The 21478-nt window shown below is 41.5% G+C and overlaps 1 protein-coding gene across 1 annotated transcript; it reads right to left on the bottom strand.

The window, feature by feature from the left end:
* Positions 1 to 2421: 2421 nt before the first annotated feature.
* On the bottom strand, positions 2422 to 20098 carry LOC111231916 (cartilage intermediate layer protein 1-like). The gene is made up of 9 exons (XM_022759189.1): positions 20035 to 20098; positions 12436 to 12513; positions 10116 to 10385; positions 9664 to 9846; positions 8407 to 8562; positions 8000 to 8317; positions 7515 to 7623; positions 6713 to 6870; positions 2422 to 4838 (listed from the first exon to the last, which is right to left on the bottom strand). The coding sequence occupies exons 1-9, from the start codon at positions 20096 to 20098 to the stop codon at positions 2422 to 2424; spliced, it is 3753 nt and encodes a 1250-aa protein (XP_022614910.1).
* Positions 20099 to 21478: the final 1380 nt, after the last annotated feature.

Genomic DNA, 21478 nt, shown 5'->3' with positions numbered 1-21478 from the left:
CTTCATGTCTTTGGTCTAACATTTCCTCCAGTTGCTCTACAGCTGTTGGGCCTCCTCAGCTGACCTCGCACACCATTGCATTTTTATAGGACTTATCTCTTCCCACACCTGGATTCAATCATCATCCTTCTTATAGGGTTGGATGCTACATCTGCTGCAGGGAGATGTTTGTTTTCATCTGGAGATCTGAACTGTTCAGCCTGTGCACGGCCCGCAGGCCTATGATTACAGGTCAGTGATAATAGTGAAGTTATCACAAGCTGTCACTATATTTTTCTGTTATCTGGAGTGCTCATAGTACAAAATGGAAAGAGACTGTTCTTTGAAGTGGGCCCAAGTTCAAGTGTAAAGTGCAGAATTTACACAACTTCACATCGGCACCTTTTAGCACATGGATAAACTGTTGGGAATATAAATGTAATCAGGCTTAAATGCATCGAACTGGAAGAATTAACTATACTGTAGGCTGGGTGCCATTTTGATGGTAAATATGTTTGACTGTAATCCTCTTGGGCCCAGTATATTGTTGATTACTTGATTACTTTAAATTAACTTGTTTAGCTGTTTAGGAAAGTCAGGGGCAAACTGTTTTAATAGTTCTCAAGAGAACATGTAATTTATTTTCTAATTAGCAGCAGGCTTATATTTACTTGTCAGCTTCTCCTAGTTTCTCCATGGACCACGGCCCCCCTTATTTGGTTTTGGATTAGTTCAGCTTGAAGAGCTTCTCCCATGGGTCTGCAAGAGCCTATTTTTCAGATAAACAAGTTTGGAGCTTTTATCACAGAGTGAAGTTTCTTCCTATTACTGACTTCAGTTCAAATACCCAGATATTCTTTTATGTAAGTGTAATAATTTATCTGTCTCAATATCTTTCAAAGTGTGTACTTGACATTTACTGATACTGTTGCTCATGCTGTCAAAGTGACAGGATTTATGGAAACTTGGCCAGTAGTATGGCATTTCTTAATTATCGCTTTCATGTGGAAGAATCCTGCAGTGGGTTTTGTTAATGAGAAGAAGGCTCCGCTGAGAGTTTTAACTCCCACTAACAAGATTGCTCTCTGAAGTTGAAAAGATTACTGTGGTGTATAAAATTGTAAAATCAACTGAGTCATGCAGCAAAGCATGAAAAGGTTAATAGATTCTACGCAGTTCAGAAAGTTGAAGAATGATTACATAGCATTTAAATTACTTGCTGAAAATCACTCGGAATGAGTCCTGTGCAAGATCTCGTACAAACACCTTAACCACACTACCTACTGAATGAGTTATTGTTGTTTCATTCACCAACAGCATTTTTTGTGCACTGTTTGTTACATGCTGATTTTTAATAATTCTCAAGTTAAATTATACTACATAGTTATTGCACATCATGATATAAAGGCAGCTCACAAACACATTACCCAACAACAAAAACAATATCCATTTAGACCTTGAATGAGCCACTGTTACAGTTTTTGAGTAAATGAAATATTGGGTAATATATCGCTTTGAGTAATATTTTGTTTGGTGATGTGCTAATTTGGAATGTGCAGAGGACAAAAGGACATTATGTCATACCTTGAAATTAATTATCTTGATTTATACTTCCTGCTACTAGTGAGATCCATGCTTGTCTTGGCGAAGGCCTTGGTCTTTCACATTCTAGTAGGTGTGGACGGACATTTGGCTGAATCACAGTTGGCAATGTCGCATGCGAATGAAAAATATTAAGAAGTATGACTGAAAACATCCTCTGTTCCCAGGGTGGCATGCCTCACCCCACTGTCTCTTTCGAATGTGCCTCCCATTGGTGGAGAGAGTTTCCCAGTTTGTAGAAAAAGGACTCAGTGTCTGCTGCAGACAACAGGACCTCATGTTTTCCTCGCTCTGATCTAGTATGAGTTCAGTGGAAAGCGATGACCAATTATGAAGTGTTTGGGGCCTGGCTAAGTAGTTTAAAATTTTTGAAGGTTTGATTTTAACCCAAGTATTGAGTGACATCAGCAAAAACACCCACAATGGGGAAAGTGGAATGCCACAAATTAGACCTATAAACGTATAAAAGTTACATTCTCCACTGTCAATTTAGTCTATTCATTTCTAAAATTAGACCAAAGCCAATTAAATAAGTGCCAGTCACATATAGACAAATGCTGCATGTACTAATCTCGTCAAGTATAAGACTAATGAATATAATCAATCACACAATGATTTTGCTGAATTGCTGTCTGCCTCAGTTTTGCAATTTTCATAGTCAAGAGGGAGTTCATACTCAACAACAAACGGACAACTTTTACTTCCTCGACTTGATGCTGTCATATCAGTTTCAACTGAATACCTATAAATGAAAAGGAAAGAACATATAAATCATTCTGATATGACTGTCAATGTAAATATACATCAAATTACCTTATCAAAACCTACCTCTTGCCACCTCTATTGTCGCTGCTGTGTGCGCATGGACATTCTCCTTCTGGTTGTAGAGGTGACTCTGCGACTCTGGGTCCTGCCCTGCTGCTCTGAAGGATAGGCCACCACCTGGGTGGATGATCTCCGCACCTGTACACCCTCCAACTCCCTCATGTCCCTCGCCATCTGAGACAGTGTCTGACCTGGATTGGTCTGCAGGCGCTGGAAGAGGCTTTCCCTGTTAATTTTCCTCTCAGGACAGCTGAAGGTCAATGCTACCCCAGAGTCTGACTTCATCTCCCTGGAGAAACCATCTGAGGTACCATCAAAGCAGCGCCCAATGGCAATCTCCTTGGCCACCCTGGGATTCTGGTCTGTGACTGTGTAGATGCCATAGTTGTGTCCCAAAGGATCAAAAGGAGCTAGCATACTGAATGCATGGGACTCGTTGTTTTGAGCAACTGGTGGATGTTTGATGAGATACTCTTGTAGGAGGCTGTTGGTGCCAATCTTACGACAGTTTCCCTGTGGAAGGACTGATATGAGGGATCTGTCCACCTCAGCTTGATCAAACAACATGCCGCTGCATTTGAACTCCACACAAGCCGCCGAGGTGTTGGCCTCTCGCATGTCCCGGGTACTGCGAATGTCTCTAATGCCGTAAAGTTTACCTTTTGTTTCTCTGTGTGTCCCTCCCAGATTCCTTGACCTGATCATCACTTCCTTCGGTCCATGGATCTTAACTTTGATGAAACATGCTCTGAACTCCTGGGGATTAGGCCACCAGGAGAGGTAGTCTCCTGTCCATGTTGTCAAATCATTTTCCTCAAAGGGAACAACATTGTATTCGTACTTGTCCTTTTCCACTCTGAAGAATCTGAAATGATTTGCATCAACAGGGGCATTTTCACATGCTATTAAATTCTGATAGGGATATATTGGCCCATTGGTCTCATCGAAATTGTTTTGGTTTGGCTTTGCCAAGTTGATTCTGAAGGCTGTTTTCTTCAAAGCTGGATCCTCATGGTCTGAACGTTGGTAGTCTATTTTATCCAGATATGGCTGAGACACTCCAATGATATTTGGATTCATCTTTGGAGAGGAAGGAGCCGCCTCGAGTTCTTCCCCACCCATCATTGCAGTGACATAAGCTGTGTAAGCATCGGGCCTCTGTGTGTCACAGAAAGCTGGTAAACAGGCCCCATTGGGTCCAGTTATGACACTGTCGAAGCGTCCCCATGCCCTAGGATTAGATGAATATCCGGGCTTAGGCTCCAAGTTTATCAAGCTGATCACAACACCTTCCAGCTGTTCGTTCGCAAGGAACTTATCACTCATGTAGGCCCGAACTTTAACATAGCAGCGTCTGTTTTCAGGAACATCTAAGTTAAACAGTCGACGTTCTCGGATCTCCATGTTGCCTATGAGGAATGTGCGCTCCTCTCGTTTGCTCCGCCCATGACCTCCACTAGTTGTTGTGGTGTATGAAAAGTCACTCTCCTCCTCCCAGACTCCTGTGTCTGGGTTTAAAGACCAGAGTTTCATTTTGGGAATATGCTCTTGCATTTTGACATGCTGTGTGTCAAGAAGGACTTGAACTGCTCCAGCTCCAAGTACTTCCTTGTTGGCCTCATCTCTGAAGTCTACAGAAAACATGCCATAGGTCCTCAAAGGGAGCATGTCACCTTCATCATCCACAAAGTTGAGATCACCGGGTGCCGCAGCAGCTGTGGTGATATTTCTAGGGTCAATGAATGTGACGCTGGCTTTTACAGTCCCCTCATAGATTTCTCCATTTTCCTTATGGAAGGAATTGGGAGGAATAACCAGCTGCCCTATGGGGTCCTCCCCTTTAATTTCTCCAAGGTTAATAGAGTTGGTCTCTCCTGCATTGATATCAATCGGTGTCTGCTTTCTCATCACCTTCACATCATGGTAGATGGATCCACCTTTCTTGTCGAAGATGAACACCTTAGGAGTGTCAAGAAACTTCTGATTGGGGTCAACAAAATTTACCACTAATCTCTGTGTATCAGGAGTAATTTGTAATGTGAAGCCTCCTTGGTAACCAGTGGTGCCCACCCTCTCTTTACCGATATAGATGTGCCCAAAACGCAGAGGCTCATCATTGTCAGCCGTGACCACTCTGCCACGAACAAGCACAGTTGGCTGCACACACTTCTGACAGCTGCACTGTGTCACAGCCCGGATAGGGAGGCTGTAGCTCCCACAGTCAATGATTCGACTTTCCATATTTTCAACCCCGCAGCAGAATCCAGCTCCATCTCTGCAGCGTGTATCAAAGTCTAGGGAGCCAGCACATTTGTTGTGAGGGCAGCGTCCAGCATTGTAGAACTTGGAGTTAGTCCCGGGTTGAAAGCAATCCATCGGCAGTCTGATGAGGTGCGTCTCAGGTGTTGAATTGCATGCTGGTGTTCCTTTTGCTATGAATGAGATGATAAATGACATTAAGCTGATGTCAATAATACACAAATAAAAAAATATTTTACCATCTGATTGGGTTTAGAAATAAAATAGACATGAACACATAGCTATTTAAGTTCTACTTTCTCTGAGATGCTCTACCTGCATGCCAAATCTATTAAGATTTTAACTGTCAGGTTCTGGGTAATCGTTTAACAATGCATGAGTGGAATAGTATTGAATGCCAAATAAATTGGAACTTGCAATTGGAGTATTTAAATATATTCTGCCTTTCATTTTTCATACATGGACACACACACACACGTATAATGTATTTGTACACACACACACAATGTCTGCATGGCCTGAAAGTACCTAGGAGTGGCCAAGTTGGATGGTGAAATGTGCACGAAAGGGTAATTAGACATGAAGTTGAAGAGAACATTTATTTACCAACCATCCAGATGGGAGCTGGAAAGAAAGAATGATTGTTCACCCAGACATTGGCAGAATAATTCGTGTGCATGATATCATGGTTGAGCTTATAGTCAAGTATTCTTGTTAAGCTCGCCATCTCCCAAGTAAGTCGATAATTGCAGACACATGGAGCAGTGTGATGCCTATGAAATATCATTACTGTACTGCTGATGGCTTTACCAAAAACTTTGAGTTTCCTTCGATAATAAATTATATGACTTTTATTCACCTAAATGAACTGTGGTTAACACATTTTATGGGAAACCAAATTAAACTTCTGCTTAATGTAAAATGTGAAAAAAAGCGTATCGGGGTGAGGGAGTAAGGCATGTTTGTAATCCTGCTTTGAGACACAGGTGTTGTCCTGCACACAAACAGCGTCTCCTGCCATAATGACTTTCGGAGTGCAGGAACTTGTCTGCGGCCTTTGATAGATTGCTTTAGCACACTTCCATGAAAACCCCATTAGTTAATCGGTGTCTTTGCTAACAAGCACCTGGAGGATATAAGCAATGTGTAACTCTTCCACATGGATGTGGACACGCATATTTGTCTGACTCTGAGAGAGAAAAGAAGCAGCTTTTATGGACAATCTCGGATTTCACTTCAACACTGGGTGTTCTGGAGAACTGGGTTTGAGGTTTTATGCTGTCCAGAGCTATCTCACACTATAAAGAAAGCCTGTTTAGAAAGCCGTAGCTTCAACCAATGTAAACTTTTTTCTTTTTTTTTTTTTAAATACTCTTCTAAGCGCAACCAGATTGTGTGAACTCTGATACTTTTATTTTCCAATTTTCTTTACATGTAATGTTTTTTTTTTCCAATGACAGTTAACAGCCTGTTAACTGACTGTTCTCTCTCCTTCAGTTGTAGGACACTGTGGTTTTGTTTGAATCCTCTTAATGCACGGACATGGTTCGTGGATGACTTAGTTGGAGCTTGGTGCTGAAATTTCTCTTAAAGTGTGTATCCAATTTCCAAGGCAGCTGTTCTTTATACAGTGAAATGAGTTGCGGTTGTTTGCTTTTTGTCAGTGGTTTTTACTTGAATCTGTGTATAACTTTGACTAAATACGTCACTGTCAAATGCACTGGGGTAGCAGCCATCCTAGGCTGTAATCCCTGTGCGCTGCTTGCTATCATCATAGTAAATTATTTTCTCTCATGGCTGATGATGATGAATTACTGTTTATATTACGTCACTGTGACATTTAATAGAAGTTTTTGTATCTTTTTGACTCTGAGAAATTTGATTTTGGTATGAGTATACTGTACAGCTGCTTCCAAACCAGCAGATTAATGTGATCAGTCCTGTCCTGCACATTGTATCGTTAACTGTATGACTGGGTTTATGTGATGGTGGAAGCCACACTTGTGTTCACATACTTTCTCAGTTAGACGTGCTAGATTATACATACCAATCACAGTGAGTAAGGCTGGAGATGACTTGATGCTGCCTGCGGGGCTGCTGGTTTTGCAGTAATACTGTCCTGACTGCTCCATCTTCAGGTCCCGCAGGACAAGGTCCTCTTCATACTTGTACACCTTCCTGTCCAGCAGAGTCCCGTTGTGGTACCTTGAAAAATAGCAACAAAAATTAAGAAATACATTTTTCTTCCTGAATTTTACAAAAGACTTCTTTTAATTTTTGTTGAATGCTCGTAGAGATGTGTAACAATGTGCAACAAGCTTTGATAAAACCAGTTGTATTTAAAAATACACTTATGTGATTTATTCTAATAGTTTTGAGCTGCACTAATCAGTAATTTATAATACCAGTGGATCAAATGACTACATGTAATGTGAAAGGTGTCACTTGTAGCGCTGAATCCACAGAATTATCACCCACAGTTCCCCTCAGCTTTACAGAGTAATTATAGTGTAAATATAGCCTCTTTCAAATCATTGTTTTGGTATTACAGCCAGAAACTTCACTGTTTTGGCTCACTCTCACTGCTCTCATGAGTGTAATTTCCAGCCATAGTAAGCAGTTCTTTCCACTTAGCAGCTAAAGAAACAGCTATTTTTTTCAGGAGTTTCAAGAAACGGCCTTAATAATAAAATAAATCTGCCTCCATAAGTATCTGAATAAGGGAGAATTGATTTCTGGGAGTTTCCACATATATATCCCACCATATGGAAAAGTAACCTCTCAGTTTCTAGCTATATCTGCGTGTTATACTGTGATTAATAACGCGCCAATGCTGGTATTCATCTCACCAATAGTATTTGTCAGGTACTGGTGATCCCGTTGCCTTGCAGCAAAACAGCACCCGTCCTCCCTCATAACGCACTTTGTCCTCTGGGTGCTTCACAATATATGGCTTTTCTGTGGAAAGCAGAAAGGAGCAAACCCTCAGGACCTCACTCTGTAGTGCTGAGACCTCGTAAAACATAAAGTGTAATGTTTTAATTCTCACATTAGATTCTGTGCTTCTGAAAAATGATTTCAAAAGCAGCAAAGGTCTATCTTTTATTTTGGTTCCATGCAACTAAATAAGTAGATGCTCCAGACTGTGTAAAGTCTTACAATAGAGCCAGAATGTTTACTGTTCGTAGTTTTGTCAATGTCCTGTTTTCTACAGTCTGAGAATATGGTTTACTGGCTCTGTGGAATGATAATAATGACAATCTGGATTTGAGTTCTTATACTAATAGCTCCTCAACAATATTTAATAACTGCACTTTTACTTATCGGCACTCACCAGCTGATTTGAGGACGGCCCGTGCCCAGGACAACCCAGTGGTGTTACTGGAGGTGGAGACAGAGACTGGGGCAAACTTGTCCTTCCTGATGGTGATCAAGGTCGTCCTGGAGGAGCAGACTCCTGTAAGCTTGAACTGACCTTTGGCATCTGTACGGGCACGGATGACCTTGGGCTGGCTGGCTAGTGCCACCCACGCTCCTGCCACAGGGACACCAGTCAAACTGTAGACTTCTCCGTGCAGCACATGGCCATCACACACGCAGCGGCTGCAGTCCTCACTGGGTCGACCCTCGGTGCACATGAGCTGACATTTTGCTGTTGGGAGAAAGGCACACAGATGTGAGAATGGACTGATAAAGACGTCAGTATAAAGAAAGACATTTGCATAATACACTTTATGATACCTGGGCATGGACTCTTCCCACATTTCTGTATTTCAACAGGGCGTCCGGTACACTGCACTGTCACTGAGGTCCTCACACAGGTTCTCCTCCTAGTCCTGCGACCTCCACCACAGGTCACTGAGCACGTCCCCCAACGACCCCACGGACTCCACTGGGCTGAGACAGAGACCCAGGAATAATGTGAGTTTGACACAAATAATTAATATTAGTACTTTCTGTAAAATCTGTGACCAATCTCTTCATAATTTAAATCATTCAAACTTTATACAGAGTGGTCTAACGAGTTTTGTTAAGTTTCTGATGCATGGGCTCCCTTGTACAGAAGAAAATTAACAAGTTATTAAATGGCTCAATTATACATAAAAACTTTTAAACAAAGATGATTAAATAGCTGCAATCAAAAGACTGTTAACACTGATACACTGATTACAAGTAGCTCAATCAAGAACACTTGAAGTAATTGTTACAAAGTTCTTTCTAGCAGAAGAAAGTTTGCTCTGGAGGATGCTGCCTGAAAACAAAGCAGAAAAGGGCGCAGACACATTTTATCAGAATCAATACCAAGATTAGAGTTTTTGATAGAACAAGCTCATCAGCAACTGATTCCAGTTTAAATTCATCTCTGCGTTTTATACAAGCAAGGACATTTCACTCAAAAGGATGTCATTTATGCATCAGTGTAATAGATTTGTTGCATATAGCTTTATAAAGAAATATGATATATTCACCTCTCTCACTTCCCTTCACAAGGGAGGTCAGAGGTCAGGGTCAGGTGCAGAGCCATGACCTGTAAGTGACCTTTGAGGAGCTCAACATTAAAGGTGGTAATTATTAATCACTTGCTCAGTAAGTGAACGAATCACCATCTTTACATTCGTTGCTGATTCTGATCTGAATCTGGTCTTCAGCTCAGTAGTTCATTCAGCCTTGTGCTAGTCCAAGCTATTACGTTCAGGTCAATGCAAATCTAGGCCAATACAAGCTCCTTTTATGAGGTTAATCGCCCAGAAGCTAACTATTTGAGCTGTCACCTTTATTTCTGTGACTTGTTTTTGTTGTTTTTACAGTCTTTTACTGAAGAAGAAACCAGGGCTGTGTATACAATGGGACTATGGTGACTCAGTGTAATCAGTTCAGTTTGAAGATTTGTCCTATACGTTTGAAGGAGGGTAAACTGCCTGTTGTTTCATATGTTATCCCACTGCATCGCATAACTTAGAATACTGCTATAAATTAGGTGCTAGTAAATCTTCTCACCTGTACATGGAGGGGTGGAGCACTCCCTCCTCTCTGTATGGTGCCCTTGGCACGCTGGCACCAACAGGAGAGGCATGGGCTGCATACTGATACATTTTCTCTGGCGGACCCGGATACCTACATCATCGCAAGCCATGGTTGAACAAGGCCCCCACTCACTCCAGTCAGACCAGTAACTCTGCACTAAAAAATATAAATTGAAAAACAGAGAGTCATATCATGAGCAAAGTTGGTATTATGTGCTGCTATTGTCAAGCAGAATCAGGAACAGGAAATAAACAAACAAGTTATTTAACATGACAGTAAATAGCTAGGAGGGTTCATCACTGTTCAGTCCTTGTAGCCAGCACTAACAAGCTTTTGAAATGTGTATTCATGCATGTGTTTGCCTGCATGTTCATATCTGGGAAGTGACAGCTTGTACAGCCCTGAGCTGCTCTCATCACAGCTACCTGGGGGACACTGAAAGCGGACATGGTAGTTGGAACAGATGCGGCCGTGGGGCTGTTCCTTGTTGATACACCAGAAGCCCTTCTCCAGACTGGAGTGGACAACTTCCCCAGTGTCTGCCGCTGCCACCCAGTCTGTAGTGCGAGCCTCCATGGCAGTGGGCCGGGCGCAAACTCTCTCTCTGTAATAAAAACGGATCGCCTCCAGGCGCTCATAGTCTCCATTCCCCCCAGGATGGTCGATGTTGAACCAAGACGTCCACTCTGTCACGCCTGGAGGCACATAGAGGGTAGACATGGATGGAAATGCAAAAAAATTTAAGTCAGAAAGAAAGAAAACAATTCAGCACAGGATCCAGGGATAATGAAGGAGGGATTTTGGAGCTGGTCTTACATGGAGGGGAGACATGGGTCAGAACCAAGAGAAAGAGATCAGGAGGAAAACAGTGGGGATGGGTTACAAACTTTAAGAGGAGGTCTGCTACTGCCATTTGACTGTGACTTCATACACCCAAGGGAGCTTTGCAGTGTCCAGGTTCTTTCCAAACCTCCTGGCTTGACTGATGAGGCATATCGTCTAGTTTTTTAGTCTGCTGCATGTTCTGAAACCTGAGTATTTCCTCAGGAGAAATATGAGTTATTAAAAATAAAAGGCGTGTATTTGCAAAATACAGAGGGGGTATTTTTCATTCATTTCATTTCGTGAATAAAGTCCTTTGGTGAAACACAGGAGGTGATGCAAAGGACATGTGCTGCAGACAACATTCTGCATATAGACTAATAATAGTTTTTTTTTCCTCCAATCAAAAAGGGGTTAATTCATCAAAACCTTGTGCTTTTCAACCTCACAATGACAAGACACTTAATTGTAATTTCCTTTGTCTGTGGCTGTTGCATCATGTCACACAGGACGCTTACTTGGACACACAGAGGGTTTCTTCCCAGCACAATGAGATGTTTCTGTGTCCGTGCTATTTGGCCTTGTGATACAGTAAATTAAGAAGGAGTGCAACTGTTGACACAAACAGGGTCAATCGGACCCTAAGGGTTTTGCCTCCATGAGTTGTGTGTTTCAGTCACTGCTGTTGCTGCAAGTGTTGACTGCGTTGATAAGTGGGCCTACCCAGCAGGTCAAACTACAACAACTGCCTTCATGTTGTTTGTTCAGCACTGGCATAGACTTGTCCCTTTCACCTCATGCGATATCTTTGCTTCATGTCTCTGCCGCCGCCCTCCCTTTCAGCTCTCACAGTCTGAACGACTCTGGATCAGCTGTAAATATTAGTGTAGTGTCATTCACGAACGATTCAGTCAAAAGAGCAAATCTTTTGGGTGAACAAACTGAACTGAATCACTTCCTGAAACGATCCATTCAGTTCAGTTGAGCTCACTCACTGAGTGAGTTATTCAAGTCATTTCATTCGCAGGAGGAATGGGCTACGTTCAATAGGTACTGTAGGTACTTTATTGATCCTGGGGGGAAATTACTTTGCCACAGCAGAAACATATCCAGTACAAAGCAACACGCCATGAGTGGCATATACCAAACAGTAGCAACAGATCAAAATATGAATGACTGATTAGTGGCAGAACAAAATATATGTGAATGTCAACAAAATATATATGAATAACGTTAAAAGATGTGAATTTCAGCAATAACTATGATTGACAACTAAATATACTTGTAAGCAGAATATAGGCAGTGCAAAAAAACAAAAAAAATAACAATTTTAAGCTTTTACTACATACATAGGCTGCTTTATCAAATAGCTTAGTGAGATAAATATCATTTTATATAAGACATCTCTGGCTGAGGACTTGAGGACTGTCTCAGATCCTCTCACTATACGCTGTGTGGTAAACTCAGAGAACGAACCACTGAACATGCATCAGTCTCTCACAGTGAAAGGATCTGAGACAGTCTCAGGAGCCACTGACTATCACTCACTGATTAGTTCACTGAACATACTACAAGGGAACATGAGCCCTGAGTGATTATCAGCAGCTCAACCTGGAATCAGGCCCAGGAAATCCAAGAGTAATGGCGACCTGTAGATTAGTTAAAAATAGTTAAAATTAATTAAAAACCGGTGTTCAAATTTTTTAAAATATCAAGAATTATAAACAGAGTGTGTTTGTCAAAGCGACAGCCCTTCCAGCTCCATAAGCCGTGAGTTGAGCGAGTGCTGGCAGTCGAAGCTCAGTGCAAGTACTGAACAATTCAGTGAACAAATCTTTTGAACAAATCTTTTAAATAAACTGATTCCAGTGATTCAGAGCTGCTTTGCACATCACTGTTAAATATCACTGTTTGATTCAGTACCTGTTGTCTGTGAGTCTGTGAATGTGTTGAGGACTGCTCTCCTGCTCCTGTCTGACTGGCTCCTGGTCCTCACAGATCCTGCAAACAGGAAGAAAAACAAATGGATATGACACAAAGAGCAAATGTACACATTCATTCATTAAGTTTTACATCCTTGACATCCTTATACATTTCTCCCCTTATGCTCTCAGAAGCCTAACTCCAGAGTTTCAGTTCCAATGATCACACAAAATACATGATTATACACTCAGTTGGAAGCTTATTAGGTACACTTAGCTCAAACTAATGCACTCTAATACACCACCTTCATAAAGTCACAAGTCTGATTAAGTCTCACTTAGCTTTACTGAATATTATATTATGTATTACAGTGTGTGTGTGTGTGTGTGTGTGTGTGTGTGTGTGTGTGTGTGTGTGTGTGTGTGTGTACTGATAAACCCAATATTTGTAATCACCACACAAACATTCGCGCACACACGCAAAGTGATGCAGTCCAAGCATGTTTTGGTGTTTCTTCACAGCTACTAGGTTCCTCTAATTACATGCCTTTCCTCTGCCCTTTACTTTTCTTTTTCCACTGTGCATTTTAGACACACACACCTTCTGTCCTTTTTTGTGCTGAGTAGCACATGGCTTCTTTTCTTCTTTATCCTCCTCCCTGTGCTTCTCCTCTCACTCATCCTCCTCTATCTGCTCCTTCTCCTGCTGTAGATTTTTTTTAGTGCCTCTCCTCCGGCTTCAGCAGCACCCACCCCCTCTTCATTAAAACTTAGGAACACCCTCTTTATCTATCATCTTCCCCCATGCTATTTGTCGTATGTCTTTTCATCCCTCAGCTTGTTGTCTTCTTCTCCCTCTCCCTCTGCTTGTCCTCCTCCCGTCCCCCCTTCTCCTCTTGATCCATCAACAAGCAGCCGCTGTTGAGGATGCTAATCAAGCGCCAGCTGAGACAAATCAGTGCATGCAGAGTCGTCTGTTATGCAGCGGCCAAGCCAGAAAACTTCACATTAACATGCTCCATCACCTCTCACACAGCGCACACACAGACACAGACGCACTTAATTCTAACCCAAACACTAAAACCAAGTTATTTTGGTCCCCACAAAGCTGTCAGACCCCATTTTTTGGACCCCATGAATATAGTAAGACAAGCACACACACACACACACACACACACACACACACACACACACACACACACACACACACACACACACACACACACACACACTTCTATACAGCAATTTAACATAATGTGCACACACACAGCATGCCTGTATGACTGAGTCATTTTTCATGCATATGCTGCACACACACAAACACACACACACACACACGCACACTCACAACAACACAACAGTGACTGTAAGATGAAAGCAAATGTTGCCTTCTTAGAAAGAGAATGATATTCAGCCTGACATTCACTGTAAATTTGGCTCTTTGATTTATTAAACATGCAACATGACGTGTTCTCCCTCGAGCTTTGAAGTGTATTGATTCATTTTCCTATGGTGCTAATTTTTTATGTTTTCAAAAATGTCAGTTTTTTGCTTGACATTTCATCTGAGTTTGACTTGGGTTGTGTGAGGAAAAAATAAAAGTCATGGCCCATGACAGAATCAAAAAGGAGCTTATGTAGCCAGTGTGTGTGTGTGTGTGTGTGTGTGTGTGTGTGTGTGTGTGTGTGTGTGTGTGTGTGTGTGTGTGTGTGTGTGTGTGTGTGTAGTATGCGCAAGCACTTAGCACTTTGAGAGAGTCACTGCTGAGTTTACGAGCAGAGACTCCCAGCACAGGGGCCAGTATCGATCCCAGTCCCCGCTGGTTTTACGGCTGACTTCAAGTCTTTATTGTCATGCCAGCACATTTCTTTTCAACCATAAACATTAGATAGATTTAGCAAAAGAATCATAGTAGCTCAAGAGAACAAAGATCTACTGTCCAAAAATTTATTACATAAGTTTTGGGGTACAATGTCACAGTCAGCTGACTTTAGTGCTGGTTCTGTTTTTAATACCCCTGGCTTTAAGAACCTTTGGTGAGTTTCTATACTGGCTTTGTCTTTCTGATACCATACTGAATACCTGGATAAACAGAAGCAAACACTTTCACACTGATCTGCTGGGCAGATGTGGCTCCGCTTGCAGGTGTTGTTTGGTGAATCAAATGAAATCGTTTTTCCACCATTCTTCTCGTCTCCTGAATTCTGTCTGTGCTGATTACATTTTAAATGCAATTGAAAGAGAGCTTTTTCCACTACTGCACAAATTCTTTCTGTTAATATGACACTGATTCTTTGATTTCTTTACAGCAGTTTACAGTCTGGATTTGTCTGTGCAAAGTGCATGCTCTCATGTGGACCTTTAAAAGAACTTTTCTCTGAGAAAGTCGAGGCAAAGGGACACAAACAAGCTTTTTGTTTCACTTTATTAACATTGAGTTCCAAGCTTGTGGCAAATTAATCACATTCCCTACTCTGAAGTGCAGCCATGTATTTTCTAAGTAATCATAAAGCACTTCTTCTGCTCCTTTCACATAACATTTCTTCCTCAATCTCACCAAAACAAAGAGAATTCACAACAGAACAATTTGGCTCCTATTTATCATTTCAAGATGTTTGATAATGAAAACGAAACAGCAAACCTTTTATGGGGTTTTATGGGGTGACTAATGGTTTTAAAAAGTTAAAAAGAGGAAACCCAGATTAGCTACAGCAGAGGGTGAATGTTGGGGTTGTGACCTTGGTTGCAGCAGGTGTGAACTGGCCGGGCTCCTGTGGCACAACTCGCAGAGCTTATTATGCTTTTGAGTGGCATGTTAACACTTAATGAATTTTAAAAGCCGGGAGGTTTTATTGGGGCACTGCCTCATGTGGCTGGTATTTGAGTGAATTTACCTTATTGAAAAAGCGAGTACACATTTTTCAAGCCAGAGGGAGCAAGGTTAGAACTAAAGATTTCCTGTTCAGTGCAAAAAAAGAAAAAAAAATCCACCCTAAAGTGCCCCACTGGTGCAGTATGTCTTGTTTGTCCTTGTTCATGTGCACCTTGTGGGTTACATCATAATCCATAACTTATCCATGCCCTCTAGAACAATGCATGGAATTGTTTACTGATCTGATGCAATGACAGTCTCACAAAAGCGGTTTCAGACAGCCAGAGTTTCATACGTCACATAACTGAGAAACCAATCCCATAAGAGTAGACGTGTCCATTGTTTAAAACAGGAGCTTTAATAGCCCCACATATGTTTATGCTCAAGTGACAAAGCCCTCTAGTGGCCGTAGTAATTATGACAAGAGCAAAAGAAGAAGTCAGTGACTTTAATACGGGAGTCCCCGTTCGTTTCCTATTTCCAACCATAAGTGAATGTTTTTTTAAGAAGGACCCTGAAATGAATCCTGAACCTTAACCATGTGTTTACTATAGTAACCGTGATGACAGAGGTGTCCTAACCTCAACATAGTACTTATTTAAACCAAGTCATTTTTCTGCCTAAACCTAACCAAACTTTAACCACAGTGTTGTCACACCATCAAAACAGATCTATTTTTCAATAGGGATTTTTCTATTTTGGAAAGACCAAGCAAAGGATGAATTCCTGTCTAAACGGGCATCAGATCAAAGACCATCTCTGTGTCCGTTTTGAGGGCATGGACAAATTGTGGAGGATTTGTTAGAGTAAAAATGCTACCTTGTGAAAGTTAGGAAACCTCCGTGGCTAGAAAAGGTTAGAGAATGACTGTGGTCACGCTTTAGAAAGCTAACCTTGACTGTCAGTTTGAAAAGGGAAACAAACAGCAGTCTTCCATGTTAAAGTCCAATTTTATTGTTGACCCAACCATCAACCACGATCCCTACGTGGACTTGACTTGACTTCCTACTTTGCTCCCGTGATAATCCATACAGTCGCTGTAGGGCTTTGTCACTTAAATGTAACCATATGTCGTTTCAGTTCTCTTTCAGTCTCACCTTTGACATGAGCTTTGCCACGTGACTGTTATTTTAAACCTCAGCCAGCCTCATGGTGACCCTCATAAACCACGGACAACCAAGTAAAGATACATTATAGTGGTACCGGTATATTAGGGAAGACTTGCATCTGCGAGCTGGTTAGCAGCTAGTTCCACATATAGGCACATGGCAAGCACCTGAATTCCAGTCTATGTCAGTTACATGCCTGAAACATAGTTACTGGATTACTTTTCATCCCACATTGCAGTCACTGTCATTTTTACCCACCCTGAGCTTGTTGTGACAACTGCAAATCTTATTTTAGAGGACTACCTTTGGATGGTCACAGCGGTTCTTTCTGAAATACAGCCGCTGTACTTATAGCCAGGATACACAAAGGCAAACTTTCTATTAATAATCAACAGTGCCTTTGCAAAGGACAGCCTCTCCCTCCTTCTCTGTCTGAGTGGGAGTTTTCTGCCTTCGCCAGAATCTAATAAAAGGCTGGCAAAGAGAGGAAGAGGGAGGAAAATGCAGAACTTTATGAAGTTGCACCCAGAATGGCTTCAGTCATCTTAAAGAGGTATGGTTGTGCCAGATGTAAGTTGGCAGAGAGACTAGGCTTTAATAGAAGGTCTGGATCCTGTTTATAATATTCCAGATTCATACAAGAAAGAGAAGGCGTGAAAACACCCCCCCTCCTCCCCATGTTATGTAACCTACTGGACAAAATTCAAGCCACTAAGAGAACAAGGTTGTACAATATTTATCGAAGCATCTATTTAAGACCAAGATCAGGTGTGTGTGTGTGTGCTGAAGTCTTGTCCTGTTTGTACTTAGCTTAACCAGAGGATTCATGGATGTGATGTGAGTGTGTGTATTTGTGTGTGTGGGCCTGTGTATGTGATGATCTGTTTGCCATGTCATATGGAAGCTGTTTCTACGTTTGGCTGGCTTCTCAGCTGAGGTGTTTGTGGTTTCAGAGGAGTCTGCTCTTCCTCTCTGAGTCCATCTCTGTCTTTACACCGACGCTCCTTCTTCCCAAAAATTCCAAGTCTGATTCCTAAAACATCTGCAGCTCATTAAAATCATCAATTTTGTCCCTGACATGAACTAATGATGCAAATCAACCACATGATTTAGGGATTTACAGAGGTATAACAAAGGCTTTGTGTTCTCAGGTATTTTCTTCTTTATACTATTAAAAGCATAATTGGGCATTAGAAAAATCTGAAAGTTCTCTCTTGAAACTCAGCACCTGTGCACAGGTACAGAGCCAGGAGCTGGAAATAGCTCAATTGAAAGCAGCTGATTAATAAATAATATCTTTACAAATGCACAGAGAGGAGAAAAGAAAAGAATGGCTTGGAGGTTGTCATTAATGGGAATTTATGCTGTTTCCTTTGATCCATTGTAATCCCTGTCTCAATCATTAAAGTCAGCTGGCCAGACAGCTCTGTGTTTGAAGCAGACAGTGGTCAGCATCTGGAGAACTTAACTCCTCTGTCTCCTTCACAATGGTCCTCAAGCAGCTCACATACACCACCTAGCTTTGCCTGACAATTATGCAACAAGAGAAGATTGGAAGTATTTGATAATGTACTATACTGTTGGGTTAAACAGGCTTTATTGTAGTAACTTTAAAAAAGCCACTGAGCTAGACTTATGCAAAGAGGTGGTAATAAAGATGGTAAATCGTTCCCTTCTGGGTTACAGTGGGCATTCCGCAACAGCTGCTGCCTTCAAATAGGAAAACAGCTCATAAATCTGTAAGCTCTAAGGTGTGTGGAGAGAGTGACAAAGAGCAAGGCGAAGAGAGAGCGTTTGATGGAGTGCGGTGGCAGAGAGAAATAGGTGGAGAAAGGCAAAGGAGGGAGCTTGATGGAGTGAGGGAGAGACAGAAGGGGAAAAGGTGGGGAAAGTATTTATGGAGAAATACCTGAGGGAGATCAAAATTAGAAACAAAAGGCGAACACAGGAAGACAAATGAACAGATGGATACTTAGACTCATTTCAATAGTGGTGGAGGGAATGCAGTGAGTAGTGCTGAGTGCGGCATCAAAAAGAAAAAATGAAAGAGTGACTAGCTGGCCAATTTGACAGGGGAAAAGAAGACGGTAAAGTCATTTTACCTGTGCTCTTTATCCCTCTTTTTATTCCATTTTCTCATTTATTCCAGCATAAACCTAGCAGGTGGGGAAATGGGTCACTTGGTTTGTGATTTTTGCTTCTTGTTTCCAAGGTAACTGGGTTTATATCTTTAGGGACGACTGGCACTATGTTTGAGGGTGAAATGAGGACAAAATGCACCACCTTATTGCAAGATGTGGCTGCCCTGCTAAAGGAGCGAGGCACAAAACATAAAATTTTATAATCCATTCTAAGCTTGGCATTCACTTGTGGATCTAACACAGTGTTCTCTTTTAGTGAGAGTCAATCTGAATCATCATTACATTTACCTTCCTTCCTCATGAAAGGCTCACCTAATCTTATGATACAGTCATCAGTAAATGGCACAAAGCCTCTGCAAGACATTTACGACTGAGGCCTCCGAGTCCAACAAGATATGGAGACCATTAAGGTGTATCCACACTCGTTTGCTTTTATGAACTGCCAGGTCCTATTCTTTTTTCTTCTTCTTCTTCTCTTTTTTTCTTGTCTTCTTCTTTTTTTTAAACTTAATGGAGAGCAGCTGTAAGGCAGACAGAAAGTGACAGCTTTGGAAAAAAGTGCTGCTACTGGTGTCATTCAGCAAGAGCTTTAAAGGACGATAAGAGTGAAATTTTGGGGGAAGATGGTGCAATCTGGAAGAGATAGCACATCAGGCTTCTGTCTGTATGTAGCTGAAGGTCCACCACAGTAAAAAACAGGAAATTAAACTGAGGAACTATAACAGAAAAATGTAAGAATTGGCACTTTGTCAGATCATAAATATCAGTGCAGCATTTCAGCTGCATTGAAACTGCAAAAGCAGGCCTTATGTTGGTTGGTAATGGCAGCGACTGCACTGTAGACTGTCATTATGAAAAACTTCATCAACAGCTCTTTTTCTCTCATGAACAGAGCTTTTTCTTTGATCAAACTACAGACTAAACCACACCAGGGCGACAGAATGCAGAGTTTTCACTGTATATGACCTCCTCCTCCTCCTCCTGTTAACCTCCTCTTCTATCACCACATGTTGTTGATTAGCCTGGTGGTGAAACCTGCTAGTGACTTAATATCAGAGATTAGGAGCTACTGGGGTGGTCAATTAAATTAACACACACACACACACACATACGGCCATACACAGGACTTTATCATATGAGCTCACCACCAGACATGTCTCTAGAGTCCTCCACCAGTCCTGCTCTCCCTGACATCCTCGAGGAAATGCCGTCAACTTCGGAAACTCTACAGTTATGTCAGTTGTAGTGCACATGTGCGAGTAGTCATACACTGACCCTCTGTTCTTACAGTATGTGATTACCAAAAATGACAAGAGGGATGAAAAATTGTTCAACTCAACACTAAATGTATCTTAAAACTGGCTCTGTTTCACGCATCATTCTGTTGGGAACTCTTCTTTTACAGCACTGTCCTGTGATTGTGCTGTTCTGGCATCCACATATAAAAAAAGAAAAACAAATTCTCAGTCTTCACTTACCTTGGCCCAGAGCCACTGAAGCCAGGAAAGACAGCAGGAGTGCCACCTTATTCAATCCCAACATGGTGCCACACTTTCAGTTACAGATGACTTTTGTTTTTCTACAGCACAGACATAAACTTAAGAAAGAAAAAAAAATAAAAAAATAAAATGTTGATTCTTCAGCTTTCAGATACAGCTGAGTGTAACAAGGTGTGAGTGATGCTGCTGGTCGAGCAGAGCAGAGCCACTGCTCGTCCTCATGTGAGTTGAGTTGCTGAGTTGGAGACAGGAGCTCAGGCGTTTTTAAAAGAAGGGGCATCGGGAGAACACACCAATCCAGCCCCTCTCTGCTCACCATTGGCCAGTGAAATGTAACATCTGGGTCCCCCATATCATCTTCCAAAAAAAGGTGAGGGTATGGTGGGGGCAGAGAGGGAGCGACACACACACACACAGAGGGAGGCAGAGTGTGTATGTGGGTGCTGTTTTCCTCTTTTTCCAACCAAGGTCTCATAAGTTCAGTCTTATTTGCAACAATATTTTCATATTTCTTTGCTTTGTAATCTTATTTAACAGTGTCCTTACCTTATATCCACAGAGCAGGTGTGTGTGTTCAACATTAAATCTGTGTCTCTGCTTCCTCTGTGAGTCACAAACAAAAATAGAAGTACTTTCTTTTTTTTTAGCCTAATTAAACAGTACTTTTATTTTTATATTTTATTTTCCATCTGCTGTTGCTTTATTTAACCATTCAACACAGGAAACTAGTTTGAAACAAGATTTTCTTGTCATTCACAATAAAAACTCAAGGCTTTGTTTCTGTGTTAAATGAAGGAAGACATTTTTAATCATCTTCTGTCTTTCTGTCTGTCTCTGACTCTCTGTATCTGTCTCTCCAGCAGACACAGGACAGTTCCAGATGCTCCTCTCCCTCTGGTTCAACTTCTGGTTCAGTTTTGTAACTTTTTAACAGTCACTGATTGCGGGCCGATGCACTGCCAAAGAGTGGAAGTGGCGTCATATGGCATGCCATACAGGAAAAACTTCTCAGAACGCAGACATGAGACGTGCTTATGAAGTGCAAAGTACTCGTTGTACTTGTTGCTATTTAGTAACAACGCTTGTAAAATCCTTGGAACTTAAAAATGGTGCGTACATTCAAACTCTTTTACAAATCCCTCTAGATTGAAAATAAAAACGAACCTTTTTCTTTTCAAAATGACTGCACCCGTTCAAAAAGATGTTCATACATTCACTTCGGTCACATTTTGAACGTCTGTCCTGCCTTGATAAATGTTGGTGCGACAATGATGGAAATAAGTCCAGGATTTTATTGGTCAATCCCTGACAACATTTTCACAATTCAGTGGTGTAAAGTAACTGAACACATTTACTAAAGTACTGCAATCACTATTTTGAGGTACTTTACTTGAGTATTTCCATTTTCTGGCACTTTTACTCC

Source organism: Seriola dumerili, unplaced genomic scaffold (genome assembly GCF_002260705.1).
Source record: "Seriola dumerili isolate Sdu_G_001 unplaced genomic scaffold, Sdu_1.0 BDQW01000321.1, whole genome shotgun sequence".
NCBI lineage: Eukaryota > Metazoa > Chordata > Actinopteri > Carangiformes > Carangidae > Seriola > Seriola dumerili.
The sequence above is the reverse complement of the archived record's forward strand: the minus strand, read 5'-3'. Positions and strand labels throughout refer to the sequence as shown.